The 16,242-nt window shown below is 40.6% G+C and overlaps 1 protein-coding gene across 1 annotated transcript in view; it reads left to right on the top strand.

Annotated features, from left to right (window-relative positions):
- Positions 1-377: 377 nt before the first annotated feature.
- The window catches only part of LOC114642067 (uncharacterized), a 94,464-nt gene continuing 78,599 nt past the window's right edge, over positions 378-16,242 (top strand). Inside the window, exons 1-3 of the mRNA XM_028791053.2 lie at positions 378-1,362; positions 9,206-10,352; positions 15,372-16,043. Of these exons, the coding sequence (XP_028646886.2) occupies positions 450-1,362; positions 9,206-10,352; positions 15,372-16,043 (2,732 nt within the window). The 5' untranslated portion in view covers positions 378-449. The remainder of the gene's footprint in view (positions 1,363-9,205; positions 10,353-15,371; positions 16,044-16,242) is intronic.

Raw genomic sequence — 16,242 nt, 5'->3', positions numbered from 1 at the left:
CTGCGTTAAATGAAGTGACTTTCAGGGTCTTAAGCAACAGCTTTGAGGTTTGAGTGATAATGAGAGGTCCTACATTTGCCTTCTGGTCCATGGCTGACTTCCCCATCTAACTCTTCTTCTTATTTTTTTTAAGTATTTGTCTTTTGTCTTCTGTTCATGATGAACAAAAATCCTTGAATCTTGAATCTTGAATCCACAGAGAGATCGTTGTCACAGCAGTCATGAATTTTATAAAGTGGATGTTGAACAGGCCTCGACGACTCTGTGGGATTATCTTACTTCTCTTCACTTTGTATTCTTACTTCGAATTTATAAAATTTCCACCGTATTTTCAGCACCTCTTTCACCAAGAAACACATGCCGACAGCTCCCAGGGATTCACTTTGTCAGTTTATTTTCATGAAAGCAGTAAAGCAGCAGGGAATGTCACTGGAGATGTGATTCGGATTATGGCTGTCATGAGCACAGACACACACAAGGAATACCACTGCCATGTTGAGTGTGACGGCCATGTGGTCTCCACAGAAGCACATCCTGAAGTCCACTCCATGGTTTATGACTTCCCTTACAGGCTGGTGGACTTCCTGTGCCCAAACCCATGTGGATTGGCGGGTGCTTTGACTAAAGTGACTGTGAATACACACGATGACCTGGGGCTCTCAATGTCTGCCATTCAAGCCCCTACTGCCCATGAGGGGGAGCCTCAGCGTGACTTCACTGCCTGCATTTCAGTCTTTACCAATTACAGCAGAGCACATCTTGTCCAGCTTGTCCACATGTATCAAATGCTGGGGGCTGAAAAAGTCTTCATTTACACAAACAGTGCAACCACAAAGGCACAGGAGGTGCTGGCTCAGTTCACTATGGAGGGCTGTGTGGAAGTCATCGACTGGAGAGTTAGTCATTTTTTCAGTGAATCCAACTGGCAGGATTTCCTAAATGATATTCAGGTTGCTGCTTGGAGAGACTGCATTTATAGAAACTCAGGCACCAGCCAGAAGCTGGCACTGTCCACCTCAGGGCAAACCAACCTTTACAGTACAAGCAACACCTGGGCAGGACTTCTGCAGTTCTTTGTGAAGGAGAACTTCACTGTCGGCTACCTGGAGGTGCAGGACTGTCACAAATCCATACTCTCCTCTTCAGATGTTGGAGAAGAACAGGAAAATACAGAAAGACGACAAGCAAAGTGTGGCCACCCATCCAGCAGGAAAGCACTAGGAGTGAATACCACCTTCTTTTACATCTCTCTGGCCAAGGATTCTAATGTTGGGGAATGGCCTTCTTTCTTGGCACAGTGCTTTGTGAAGGAGCCTCCTCAAGGGCAAGTGGCTGTTGTCAGGATGAGAATTCAAGAGAAAGGTGAGGACATTTTGACATAAGGGTCCCCCATGAAACACTTTAACTCCGGTGTTCACTCATCGGTTTGTCTCTAATTCAGCCTTTTTGTTTCTCTTATTCAGAAACAGTGATGAGTGAAGCTGTTGAGTTTCAGTTTTCAAAAGGTTCTGTGAAATTTACACATTTGTTTTAGCCAATTCTTAAAAAAAAAAAAAGTGTTTCTGAAAGTTTTTAAAGGCAAAGAAAGAAACATTGCCCCCTAAAGCCTTGTTTGCTGTTTTTGGTTTCCCTACAATTTTTTCCACCCACAGTGGCAAAACACAATGAATCCACAGCACACCATTATAATCAGTTACACACCATTGCAATCAATTCCATTTTATGGCTTCTGTTCACATCAGAGTGCAGTGCTTTTAAAAAACCACGACATGCTGCATGCTTTCCATGAAATAAAATCCTCTATATTGTGTCCTGCCCTGTGTGTTTTCATCCCGTTCATCTGTCCTGCTTCTTGATTCCTACAGATGAAGCCCAAATTAATGCAACCTCCTGGGCCACAGACCAAGAATTGTTTCTGGCTCTGTCATTTCTTTAAGACTGCAATTTCCAGAATTGTAATCATAATTGGCAAAGCAAGCATCATAGAACCAGAACAACAAAACAAATCTCCCTGCTGATATAATGAGTGCATTTTGTTACTTTTATTATTTTTATTATTAATTTGAGATAGATAGATGATAGGCACAATATATGATAGATAGATAGATAGATAGATAGATAGATAGATAGATAGATAGATAGATATTTTTTAAATGATCTTTATTGATCAAATAGCAAGAAATCAAATTAATTTATAACTGGTAACATATAAAACCAAAATTTTACAGGCTACTGTATCAAAGGAGAAACAATTCCCTTGAAGTCCATATATAACATACTATTACTTAAATTAATTTGAAAAGACGCCAAAACATTTCCATTCTTCTAATTTACAATTCAAACCCTCTGATCCCATATCAAACAAGCATTAAAACATCCCACACCATAACTTCAACATAAATATTATGATGTTACACAGTTTGATTAATTCAACTATTTTACATCATACAAGAAACATCCATCCATCCATCCATTTTCCAACCCGCTGAATCCGAACACAGGGTCACGGGGGTCTGCTGGAGCCAATCCCAGCCAACACAGGGCACAAGGCAGGGAACCAATCCTGGGCAGGGTGCCAACCCACCGCAGGACACACACAAACACACCCACACACCAAGCACACACTAGGGCCAATTTAGAATCGCCAATCCACCTAACCTGCATGTCTTTGGACTGTGGGAGGAAACCGGAGCGCCCGGAGGAAACCCACGCAGACACGGGGAGAACATGCAAACTCCACACAGGGAGGACCCGGGAAGTGAACCCGGGTCTCCAGGTCTCCCAACTGCGAGGCAGCAGCGCTACCCACTGCGCCACCGTGCCGCCCTACAAGAAACATAAAAACAAATAAAGAAAACTTAAATAATGTCTCATGCCTTCATTTTTAGTTCTGCATCATCAATTGAGCAAAGCACCCCTTTAATCCCCCACACATTTTTAAATAAATCTAATGTATTCATCAATTTATAATACGTGTATTCCATTATTATTCTGGCGCCTACATTTACCTTGAAAATCAACACAGCATCAGTAGCCCCTGTCCCACATTGTTTATTATTTCGACTCTTTAAAATTGCTAATTTTGCTTCACCCAATAAATAGTTTAATAGCTGAACTGTTTGTCGATTGTCCTTATTATATTTTGTTCCATAAATGAACGTGATATTGTTAAATTTCCCCATTAAATTAATACATATTTTACTAAAAAAAAATTTAAAAAACGTTTTATACTTTAAAAAAAACTTTAAAAAAAGTTTTAAACTTTGCAAGAATAAGTGGAATATCGTTTCTTTTTGTCCACAAAATATCCAAGTATCATCCTCTTTCTGCTCAGTTATTTTTAAAAAGGAATTTGTAGTGACAATCCCATGCAGAATTCTCCATTGCAAAGTCGGCTGTTCTTTTCTTATTCGGGGGCTTATATAGCTCCCTCCAAGCAGGTGCATTCCCACCTTCCACCCCCAGATTTTCTCTCCATGGCGTGTCACATGCTGTTTTTAGTGCTGCATAGTGTATAGTTTTAACACAATATTTATAAAGGTCCCCCTTTGACAGAGACCTAAAGCTCACGACTTCCCCTTTATGGAATGTCACGATCGTATTATCGGTGAGTGAGGACAGATCAACAGGAGGGCAGACCTCTGTCTCCGTGTTTGCTGCTCTGATCGAGTTGCTCATCCGATTGTAATCTTTGGTCATGAATGATAAAATAACTCTGAATTATTTTGACTGACTTGACCCCCAGTATTGAAGATAGCACTGCAGGGTCAATAAAAGACTTCTTGCTGTCATCATAAATTTGGGACAGTGTAAGTATTTGATGTGTGATGAGTGTTTTAATAAAACTATCACTGAACAACCGAGGACATGAAAAAGAGTTAAAAACTAAAGGCTCATCAGCCAACCAACCAGATGCAGCAAAGTGCCACGTTAATAAGACTCCCCTGTAGGGGTAGGCTGGACAGGTCCATTTTGAGAATGTTCATCACCAGAAGTTGTCTATCAAAACCTAAGCCTCCCACTCGGTGGAAGAAACCCACCGCCAGGTCTCTCCAACTCAGAGGGTGAGAGACAAAAAAACTTTCTGCAGAACCTGAAGTCTAAATTGCGCAACTTTAGAGACAATGTCAATGAGCCCCTGACCACCTTTTCCAAAGGTAAAAAGATCACACTTTGTTTAATCCAGTGTAGGCCATCCCAAAAAAAATCAACCACAAGTTCTAGATTCTATGTAAAAGCCCAGGAGGAGGGTCCCCACTCACAAGTTTGTGCCAAAGCATAAAGGCTATCAAATTGTTAATTACAATCACTCGTCCCCTGTAAGACAGTTTAGACACAATCCACCTCCATTTGTTCAGTCGCATGGTTATTTTATCTAAAAAACCTTCCCAATTACTTTTGTCCACCCCTTCAGCACACATCACCACCCCGAGATATTGAAAACACCTTCTGTACCACTTAATTTCTAAGGGCAGATCTGGGGGTGAACATGCTGTCCAGGAGCCAAACAAAAAAGCAGTACTTTTGGCCCAGTTGATTTTTGCTGAAGATATTCTCTCAAACAGTTATTGACATGAGATTAACATTTTAATGTCCTCATTTGACGTGACAAAAATGACAACATCCATCAGTGTAGGCCAAATATTTAAAATTAACAGTTGGGCAAATAGGAAAACCCACACCCTGACAAAGCGTAGAGCATTCCAGATAAGGCACAGCCCTGTCGACAGCTTAGACACAATCCACCTCCATTTGTTCAATCGCGTGGTTACTTTATCTAAAAAACCTTCCCAATTACTTTTGTCCACCCCTTCAACAACAACAACAACATTTATTTATATAGCACATTTTCATACAAAAAGTAGCTCAAAGTGCTTTACATAATGAAGAAAAGAAAAATAAAAGACAAAGTACAAAATTAAAATAAGATAACATTAGTTAACATAGGGGCGGCACGGTGGCGCAGTGGGTAGCGCTGCTGCCTCGCAGTTGGGAGACCTGGGGACCCGGGTTCGCTTCCCGGGTCCTCCCTGCGTGGAGTTTGCATGTTCTCCCTGTGTCTGCATGGGTTTCCTCCGGGCACTCCGGTTTCCTCCCACAGTCCAAAGACATGCAGGTTAGGTGGATTGGCGATTCTAAAATTGGCCCTAGTGTGTGCTTGGTGTGTGGGTGTGTTTGTGTGTGTCCTGCGGTGGGTTGGCACCCTGCCCAGGATTGTTTCCTGCCTTGTGCCCTGTGTTGGCTGGGATTGGCTCCAGCAGACCCCCGTGACCCTGTGTTCGGATTCAGCGGGTTGGACAATGGATGGCTGGATGGATAGTTAACACAGAAAAGGAGTAAGGTCCGATGGCCAGGGTGGACAGAAAAAACAAAAAAAAAACTCCAGATGGCTGGAGAAAAAAATAAAATCTGCAGGGGTTCCAGGCCACGAGACCACCCAGTCCCCTCTGGGCATTCTACCTAATGTAAATGAAACAGTCCTCTTTGTAGTTAGGGTTCTCATGGAGTCACTTGATGCTGATGGTCATACAGACTTCTGGCTTTTAATCCATCCATCATTGTTGGAACATCATGGAGCTTTGGGTAGATGGTGGTGGCGTAAGCCACCACCAAAAGGACACCAGAAAAGGAAACAGAAGAGAGAGTAGGGGTTAGTACAGATTTTGAATGAATAGTTATTATAATGAATTGGATATACAGAGTATCAGGATTAAATTACAGTGAAGTTATGAGAAGGCCATGTTATAGTAATGTGTTTTCAGTAGTTTTTTGAAGTGCTCCACTGTATTAGCCTGGCGAATTCCTACTGGCAGGCTATTCCAGATTTTAGGTGCATAACAGCAGAAGGCCGCCTCACCACTTCTTTTAAGTTTTGCTCTTGGAATTCTAAGGAGACACTCAGTTGAGGACCTGAGGTTGCGATTTGGAATATAAGGTGTCAGACATTCCGATATATAAGACGGAGCGAGATTATTTAAGGCTTTATAAACCATAAGCAGAATTTTAAAGTCAATTCTGAATGACACAGGTAACCAGTGTAGTGACAACAAAACTGGAGAAATGTGTTCGGATTTTCTTTTCCTGGTAAGGATTCTAGCAGCTGCATTCTCCACTTGTTGCAAACTATTTATGTCTTTTTTGGGTAGTCCTGAGAGGAGTGTGTTACAGTAATCTAGCCGACTGAAAACAAATGCGTGAACTAATTTCTCTGCATCTTTCGATGATATAAGAGGTCTAACTTTTGCTATGTTTCTTAAGTGAAAAAATGCTGTCCTAGTGATCTGATTAATATGTGATTTAAAATTCAGATTACAGTCAATGGTTATCCCTAAGCTTTTTACCTCCATTTTGACTTTTAATCCTAATGCATCCAGTTTATTTCTAATAGCCTCATTGTATCCATTATTGCCAATCACTAAGATTTCGGTTTTCTCTTTATTTAATTTGAGAAAGTTACTATTCATCCATTCTGAGATACAGGTTAGACATTGTGTTAGCGAATCAAGAGATTCGGGGTCATCGGGTGCTATTGATAAATACAGCTGTGTGTCATCAGCATAGCTGTGGTAGCTCACGTTATGTCCCGAGATAATCTGACCTAATGGAAGCATGTAGATTGAGAAGAGCAGCGAACCCAGGATAGAGCCTTGTGGAACACCATATAGGATATCATGTGTCTTTGAATTATAATTACCACAACTAACAAAGATTTTTCTCCCAGCCAGGTAGGATTCAAACCAATTTAAGACACTGCCAGAGAGGGCCACCCATTGACTAAGGCGATTCTTAAGAATATTATGATCAATGGTGTCAAATGCACCACTCAGATCTAAGAGGATGAGAACAGATAAATGGCCTTTGTCTGCATTTACCCGCAAATCATTTACTACTTTAACGAGTGCAGTTTCTGTGCTGTGATTTGTTCTAAAACCTGACTGAAATTTATCAAGAATAGCAGGTTTATTGAGGTGGTTATTTAACTGCATAATGACTGCCTTCTCTAGAATTTTACTTAAGAAAGGCAGGTAAGAGATGGGTCTATAATTTTCAAGAGCAGAGGGGTCGAGATTATTTTTCTTAAGTAGAGGTTTAACTACAGCAGTCTTAAGACAGTCTGGGAAGACCCCCGTATCTAATGACGAATTTACTATGTCAAGAACATTATCAATTAGCACGCCCGATACTTCTTTGAAAAATTTTGTTGGTATTGGGTCAAGGGCATAGGTGGAGGGTTTCATTTGAGAAATTATTTTATGTAAATCAGGTAAATCTATCCTAGTGAAAGAGTTTAGTTTGTTTATAACGGTGTACTGGGGTTTAGGAGGATCCTTAGTGTTGGGGAGATATACTATGTTATTTCTAATATCATTAATTTTTTGATTGAAAAATACAGCGATAGCCTCACAGGTTTTACTGGAAGTACTTAGGAGGCATTCCTTTGAGTTACCTGGGTTTAACAGACGATCAATCATCGAAAATAAGACTCTGGGATTACTAGCATTGTTATTTATAATCTTAGAGAAATAGCAACGCCTCTCAAGACGGACTGTGTTATTGTATTCTGTTATTTTAACTTTTAGTATTTCATAGTCAATAGTTAGTTTAGTCTTCCTCCATTTACGCTCAGCTCTACGGCATGTTCTCTTTAAATCAGACACTCTTCAGCACCCATCACCACCCCGGGATATTGAAAACACCTTCTGTCCCACTTAATATCTAAGGGCAGATCTGGTTGTGAACATGCTGCCCAGGAGCCAAGCAAAAAAGAGGTACTTTTGGCCCAATTGATTTTTGCTGAAGATATTCCCTCAAACACTTGTTGAAATGAGATTAACATTTTAATGTTATCATTTGACGTGACAAAAATGACAACATCATCAGTGTAGGCCAAATATTTAAAATTAACAGTTGGGCAAATAGGAAAACCCACACCCTGCAGTCTGCGACTTATCGAACGTAAAAACGGTTCAATTGACAAAGCGTAGAGCATTCCAGATAAGGCACAGCCCTGTTGAATTCCTCTCTTTACTGAGAACGGGGCACTCAAAGAGCCGTTGACTTTTATAACAACAAAAATATTAGTATATAAAACCCTGCTTTTATTTATAAAATTTTCCTCAAATCGAAAGCTTTTTACAGTATTAAACAAGTATCGGTGATCTACTCGATCAAATGCCTTTTCCTGGTCTAGGGACAGAATCCCCAAATCAACCCTGCACAGATTACAGGCTGGGATAACATCCCGCAATACAAATATATTGTCATGAATTGACTGGTCACACACACAGTACGATTGACACAGTTGAATTATGGAGGTCCATCACACTCCTCAGGCCGTTGGCCAAGGCCCTTGAAAAGATCTTCTAGTCTGTACACAATAGACTCACAGGACTCCAGTTTTTGATTTGACACAAGTCCCCTTTTTTTGGTAGCAGAACGATGACTGCTCTCCTACAGGTCTGTGGTAATTCACCAACCTTAATACTCTGCAGAAACACTATAAGCATGTCTGGTCCCAGCAGATGCCAGAACTGCTTAAAGAATTCATTTGGAATCCCGTCAATCCCTGGAATCTTTCCAACATTTAAATTAGACAGCGAGTCAGAGAGTTCCTGCAGATTAATCTCAGTGTCCAGATGTATTTTTACCTTTTCTGAAATTGTCGGCATACCTTCCAAAAACTCAGACATTACAGCCTCATCAATGCTTTCATCCTTGAATAAATTCTTGTAAAAAGAGACAGCAAAGTCTCTTATCTTCCCTGTAGTGCAGAGTTCTTGGCCATCTGTGTCACGGAGCATATGGATTGTCTTGCTCTGTGCATCCTTCTTTTCAAGACTAAAAAAAAACCTTGTGGGTGCATCCAGGTGATTCAGATTCTGGAAGCGAGACCTCACTAAAGCCCCCTGAGCATGCAACTGTAGAAGCTGAGACAGTGAATGCTTTTTAGCCATTAAAATCTCAAAGTTGTCCTTATCAAAATTGTTTTTCAGAGTAGCGTGTAGTTCAGTGATGTCCTCCTCCAGGCTTTTCCTATGATCCACACTCCTCTTCATCACTTGCTTGGTGTATTGTTGGCAGAAAGCTTTAATCTGTATTTTCGAGATTTCCCACCATTGTTTGAGGGAAGTGAATTAAGTAATTTCCTTTTCAAACATATATAAATATACTAACACTACAATGTGGGTTTTATTGTTTATTTCAGAGAATGCCCCTCCATTGGTCACTCCTGTGAATGGCACCCAAGCTTTTGTCATTTCTGCATTTTATGATGACCGACAGCAGCAGGACATCATTCGAATCCTAGGAATTGTGAAACGAGATCAGTATGAAAAGCTGAAAACAACATTGTATTGCCACGTCCAGTGTGAAAGCGCCCTTCACGTTGGGCCTGCCGAGGTGGACATTCATAGTGAGCACTTTGATTTTCCATACGGAGCCACAACATTCCTCTGCAAAAACCCATGTGGGTCAACGGCAATGTCCAGTGTGACTGTGAGTACAAGCATGGAAAGCAGACCACCAGGAGTCGCTTTGAAAATTCAGAACACTAAAGAATCTCGACCTGCCAAGCTCCAGCGGGATTTCACTGTGTGCCTTTCCACAATGTTCAACTTCAGCAACGTCCTGCAGCTCATTCAATCTCTAGAGATGTACCGACTGCTGGGAGCTGGCAAAGTGATCATCTACAAAACGAACTGCTCTGACCAGGTTCAGGAGGTGCTGGACTACTATACCAAAGAAGGGTTTGTGCAAGTGCTTAAGTGGACGATAAATTTGTACCTTAACCCATCCGCAGGCTGGCGATTTCCCAACCACTTAGGAGATTTGCACTATCATGGCCAGATTGCCGCACTGAATGACTGCCTGTACAGGAACATGTACTCCAGCAGATACTTGGTTTTTATTGACCAGGATGAGGTCATTCTACCCTATAAACATGAGAACTGGAGAGACCTGATGGACTACCTAACGAAGGCAACTGGAGCCAACATCTTCTGGTTCACCAACACTGTCTTTCCAGCTGATTCTCACACTAAGGACTCCTCAACCCTACAATGGAATGACATTAGTGGAATAAACATTTTAGAACATGTAAGAAGAGAGACGAAAGTTAGGAGCACAGAGGCGAAAAAAATGATTATAGATCCCAGAATTGCCTACAAAACATCAGTACACTATCCACTGGAGAATTTTGGAGTAAGACACGAGGTGAATGAACAGGTTGCCTTATTGTTCCACTGTAGAGAGCATGCAGAAATTACAGAACAAGCATATGACCCAAGGATCTCACATTATGAAGCTCCACTGAGTGTAAATGTGAACAAAGTGCTGAGCAAAACTGTAAGAAGGTAAATAGAATGTCATAGCTGATGCTGGTCAAACAGATAGGCTTTACTTTATGACGCACCTTCTCTAAAGTGAACAATACCTCAATGGATTTTAGAAACGTAGATTGTATGCATGTTAGTCCAATGCTGCATTTTCTTTTAATTATCATTCAAGTATCAAGTTCAACATTAGATCAAGGAAAGCTTTTGATTTTATGGTAGATTAAAATGAACAAAAATATGATCATCCACTTATCGACTATGCCCCCACTGTAAACCCAACTTAGCTCAGACCTGTGAGGACAAAGCAAAAGGAATGAGATTACTTGAGATACCCAGAGACATGGAATCCACCTGAGAATTAATACTGGGTTTAGTCACCCAACTGTGTGCTTTTTACTTTCTCGTATATATGAAGTATCGGGAAAGTATTGTAATTGTCCAAAAATTCAACCTCGAGATTTTGATGAATCTCAAAGTTATAGACCTCCCTGAGTCCAATTTACTTTCTCTTAGTGAAAGTATTGTAATCGTCAAAAAATTCGATTTCGAGATTTTGAAAAATCTCTATGTTTTAGAACTCTGAGTCTGAAAATACAATTTTTGGAATTATGTCTGTGTGCTTGTGCGTGTGTGTGTGTGTGTGTGCGTGTGTCTGTGTGTGTGTGTGTGTGTGTTTGTGCATGTAAACACGATAACTTCAGTACACTTTCAGTTAGGACAAACAAAGATTGCATTCAAGTATTAGGTACAAAATGTAGATTTCTATCAACTTTTGAGCTACTTCAAGTATCTGGAAGTTGTACTTATTTATTCATGCAGCTGCAGAGTCCGATTTATTCAACTTTACTTTTATAAAAATTGTTCAATATATTATTAAATTGAATTGATTTGTTGTTGATGGTTCTTTAATGTACATAACTTAAAAATATGATTGCCTCAAATATCCATCCCCATATATGAGTATACCGGAAAGTCTAAGGGAGGCCACTCCCAATTTTCTAATTTTGATGTCCACTCTGATTTTGCTATTATCTCCTTATCCTGTTTTCCTGGCTTATTTGGCCTGCCCATTCTCCATGCATGGTAACAGGTGAAAAATCATAATGGAACAGGAAAAGTGGTCAGCCAGCTATACAAATTGATATGAACTTCCCAGGACTTTGTGGTGAACATGTTTTTGGATTATTCTTTGTTCTTTCATAGTATTCATTTTACTTTATAAATTTCCTTCCTTACATTGCATTCAGAAAGTATTCAGACCCCTTCACTTTCAACTCAATTTGTTGTGTGTTGAAGATTTTATTTTTAATTGGATAAATTTGCCACAATCTGAACTGAATAACCCGTAATGCCAAAATTAAAACTTGTGATCAGAAAGGGTTGCAAAATTATTACAAATCAAAAACTGAAATTTCTTATTCATCAAGTATTCAGGCCTCTCATTCAATACTTTGTAGAAGTCCCTTTGGCAGCAGTTCCAGCTTCTTCTTCTTGGTTAGTCCTTTGCATACTTGGATTTGGATGGGAAGCATCTTCAGGTTTCCCCACACATGTTTCATGGGTTTAAATCTGGGCAAATCAAGGACAATCAGAGAATTGTCTGGAAGCGACACTGGTGTGGTCTTGGCTGTATGCCTCAGGGGCTAAAACTGTTGTCCCAGTCTGAGGTCACATGCACTCGGAAGGTTTTCTTCAGGGGCCTTTCTGAGATTGGCTGCATTCATCCTATCCCCCAATTCTGACCAGTCCCCCACATCCTTGCTGCTGACAAGCACGTCCATAGCATGGTGCTGCTATCACCAGACAGGTGATGAGCAGGACCTGGTCTTCACCAAACATAGTGCTTGGAGTGTGACCAAACATAGTGCTTGGAGTGTGTCCAAACTGTTTAATTTTTCTCTCATAAGATCAGAAAATCTTCTTCCTCATGTTCGCGGAATCCTTTAGAATGCCATATGCCTTTTACACAAGAGTGGCTTCCATCCTGCCAATCCACCATGTCTGATTGATGGAGTGCTGCTGAGATAATCATCCTTTTGATGGGTACTGCAAACACATCAGACAACTTCTGAGACTATGTTAGAGTGGTCATTGGGTTTTTGGACACCTTCCTGAACAAGGTCCTTCTTGCCTGGTTACTCTGATTTTGCAAGAGTAGTGGTGGCTCCAAACCTCTTCCATGTCACAGTTATTGAGGGCACTATGAGAACACTGAAAGTTTTAGAAATGGTTTTATGCCCTCACTCTAATCTATGCCTCACCACAATTTGATTGTGGAGGTCTGCAGAGAGTTCCTTGGACTTTATGGCTTGGTTTTTGTACAGACATGAAATATGAATTGTGGGACCTTCTATACACAGGTACAGTATACGTGTGCCTTTTCTAAATGATGTCCAGTCAGTTCAATTGGCAACAAATGGAATCCAATCAAGTTCTAAAAACATCTCAAGGATAATTAAAGCAAACAAGATGGACTTGAAGTCAATGTGGAGTGACACAGCAAAAGGTCTGAACACTTCTAGGAAGGAGAGATTTCAGTTGTAGATCTTTAATACATTTGAAAACCTTTCTAAAAATGTTTTCCATTTGTCATTATGGATTATCCAGTTGAGACCGAAAGAGTAAAAATGACAAATTTATCCATATAAATCTTCAACGCATAAAAGTATGCAGAAAGTGAAGGTGTCTGAAGACTTTCTGAATCCACGTCACTAATCTCCTAGTCATCTCCATTTTTCCCTTACTGTCTCTTTTGAGTTGGTATGGATTGTTTTTCTTGAACAGATATTCTGTAAGTACTTTTTTGTAAGTATCTTTTTGCCTTTTGATCTCATTTTGCATTTCTTTGGTTCAGATTGCCTTTCAGAGATATTCAATTTTCTTTTTTGCTCTCAATTTGTTAAATACATCTTTCCTTTATTAAAGATTCTTTTTAGGGGATTCTCTTAGAGCCAGAGTTTTTTCAGTTTCTCTCCCTCTTTTGAAATATTTCGTGTCTTTCCTTGGATTGTTTTTGAACATTGTGTTGTGAGCTTCATTTGGGCCTCAGTAGGCTGAAGCTTCCCACTTGCCTAGGGTCAGGCTTCCCTTTGGTTGAGATCTATATTGGGGCAAGCCAGGTGAGATTATGGCCCTTTTTTCTGTAGGTCTTTTTGAAGCCCTAGACCATTTCTCAATCTTGTTGTACCAGAATCAGAGCCCTATGTTATCTAGTGAAGTGCCGATTCTCCAATTGGGAGGATCTCCTCACCTAATTGTGCACATCATTGGTTCAAATCAGTTCAGTTCAGATAATTTGTGTATTGAATGTTTTACTGAGTGCAGGCACAGAGTGCTGTGACAAGGTCTCAGGCAAAAATGCAATCCTTAAATCCTTGCAATCTGTGGATTCTGGACTCACAGATTTGATAATCTGTTGTAATGACAGTGTAACCCATTTTGTGACACTTGTGCTCTAATCTCGCCTATTCACAGCCATGTGCAGCAGAAAAAAAATACTTAGAGGCCCTCTGCGAAACCTGACATTGAGCAATAACAGGTCTGTGATACCCTGAGATGTCCGGCCTGCACGCACTTCACTGAATGGATCAACGTGTGTGTCTGCCTAGTGCTGAGAGGTGTGGGGTAAGCCATTGAACTCCATTCATGATAGGGACCGAGGCTTTCCATGAATGAGGATTTCCCAGTAAGTGCAGGTCATAAACTCACATCGATTAAATCCCAGCTCTTTTTACACATCACCTGATTAAATGGTTTAGTGAGGTCCTCAGATTGAATTTGATGATAAAGGAAGTAGAAAATGGTTACCAGACTTCTGTAGGTGAAGCTGTTGAAGGATCATTACCAATTCTCAAGGGCATCCCACTGACCCTGTCTCCCCAGCTGGTCATACCCACCTAACCTAACCCTTGTTTTTTACCCATACAATCAAAGCTTCAGTATAAAATTATAAAGGGAATTAGTCCAGTGGATCGAGACTGTGACTTTAAAATGAGTTCATCAAGAACATGGGGATGCAGTTGGAAACTTGTTAAGGGTAAATTTTGCACTAACATTAGAAATTTTTTCTTTACACTGAGAACCACTGACACTTGGAATAAGTGACCAAGTAGTGTGGTAGACAGGAGAACTTTATGGACTTTCAAAATGTTTTTTTAGAAGAATTAAGTGGATAGGACTGGCGAGCTTTGTTGGTCTGAATGGCCTGTCTTTGTCTAGATTGTTCGAATGTATCTTTCTATAGTTTCTATATCCCTGGAGTTTTTCAGAAAAGTAACCACGGCAGAAAATGAGAATTGACTGAAAACATTTTAGAAATGACTGAACAAAAAATTTTCACACATGAAGTCACAGATTTGTTTAAATACTTGGGAAAACAATGTAGTTTGGAACTGATTAACATCAACGCAAGCCAGCAATATTCATCGATTTAATTCTTTCTTGAAGTACGGCCAGTTGACATCTTCTCACTGCTCCAGATCATTAACAACCAGCAATACTCGGTCATAAAATTAAAATGACGCCCTTTGAAAGAAGACAAGGAGTCATGGCTGTTAGTGGTGTTTGTGCTGGACAGTTGTGTTGCTTTATCTGTGATAACCATGTCTGCCCAAACTTTAATTTCGTTGCAGACTCTTCCAACTTGTTCGATTACAACTAGAAAGAATTGCTGAAAATTTCTGGGAATTTGTCTCAGTGTTACAGCCACAGAGACAACAAAAAAAACACACAACAGCAAATCCTAAAATGTCACACATGTGACATCGCCACAACAATACTCACATCAGCAGCAAACCACACTCTTATACACAAAAATTAATTTTCTCGCTTCAGTATTCAGTCGCCTGGACTCTTTCACCCAGTGGTATCTGAGCATTTCATTTGATTGTTAAAGCAGATGCTCTTTGGTGGTCCTGCATTACCGTTTATTTCAGTTCTATTCCTTGTTGCGCTCATCCCATAGTCCAGCGTCCGTGTCTTTTGCACAAGTTTATGCTCTTTCCTCCCCTGACTAAATTCTTTCTCTTTTGTTCACAGATCTTACCCTCTTCTGATCACACCTATAGACGACATTGACGTCTTCATTGTTTCAGCCTTTTATGATGGTAGGACATTGCATGAGTTGCCATTGGACGTGATCCGTATTATTGGAATTGTAAAACGGGAGCTGTTTGAAAACCAGCACAGGACACTTCACTGTCACATCAAGTGTGAGAGTGCTATTCATCACCGTTACGTTCGTGTTCACCTCCATGATGATTACCATGGCTTTCCTTATGGTACAGCAGACCTCCTCTGCCAGAACCCGTGTGGATCTGCTGCTTTGACCCAAGTGGCTGTGAGTACCAATGGTGTAAGAATCTTGTCTGAAGTCTATCTGAATGTTCATAATTCCAAAATTCTAAAACATACTGGTCCCCAAAGGGACTTCACCGTGTGTATTTCAGCAACGGCTGGTAATTATGACAATGTCCTGCAGCTCATCCAGTCCATTGAGATGTACCGCCTACTGGGGGCTGAGAAGGTCTTCATATACAAAACTAACTGCTCTTCTGAGGTGCAGAAGGCGCTGGATTACTACACCGCAGACGGGTTCTTGGTAGTCTTCAACTGGACTGTGGATTCCTATGTTAAAGCATCTGAAATATTTAATCATGGCCAGAACACGGCCCTCCACGATTGTCTCTACAGAAACATGTACACCAGCAGGTACTTGGTTATAAATGATATCGGGGAAATAATTTTTCCGTATCGACATGACTCTTGGAAGGATCTGCTCGACTCCCTCAGGAGTGAGAACCCCAGGCTTGGAATGTTTATGTTCTCAAGTTCTGTCTTTCACCCCATCGGCGAATTGGAACTGGAAAATACCACTGGAGCGAATGAGGTAGGAGGGTTGGAGTCTAAG

The sequence above is a fragment of the Erpetoichthys calabaricus genome, chromosome 9 (genome assembly GCF_900747795.2).
Source record: "Erpetoichthys calabaricus chromosome 9, fErpCal1.3, whole genome shotgun sequence".
In the NCBI taxonomy this organism is placed as follows: domain Eukaryota; kingdom Metazoa; phylum Chordata; class Cladistia; order Polypteriformes; family Polypteridae; genus Erpetoichthys; species Erpetoichthys calabaricus.
Note: the sequence above shows the minus strand (reverse complement) of the source record. Positions and strands in the feature narration are given on the sequence as shown.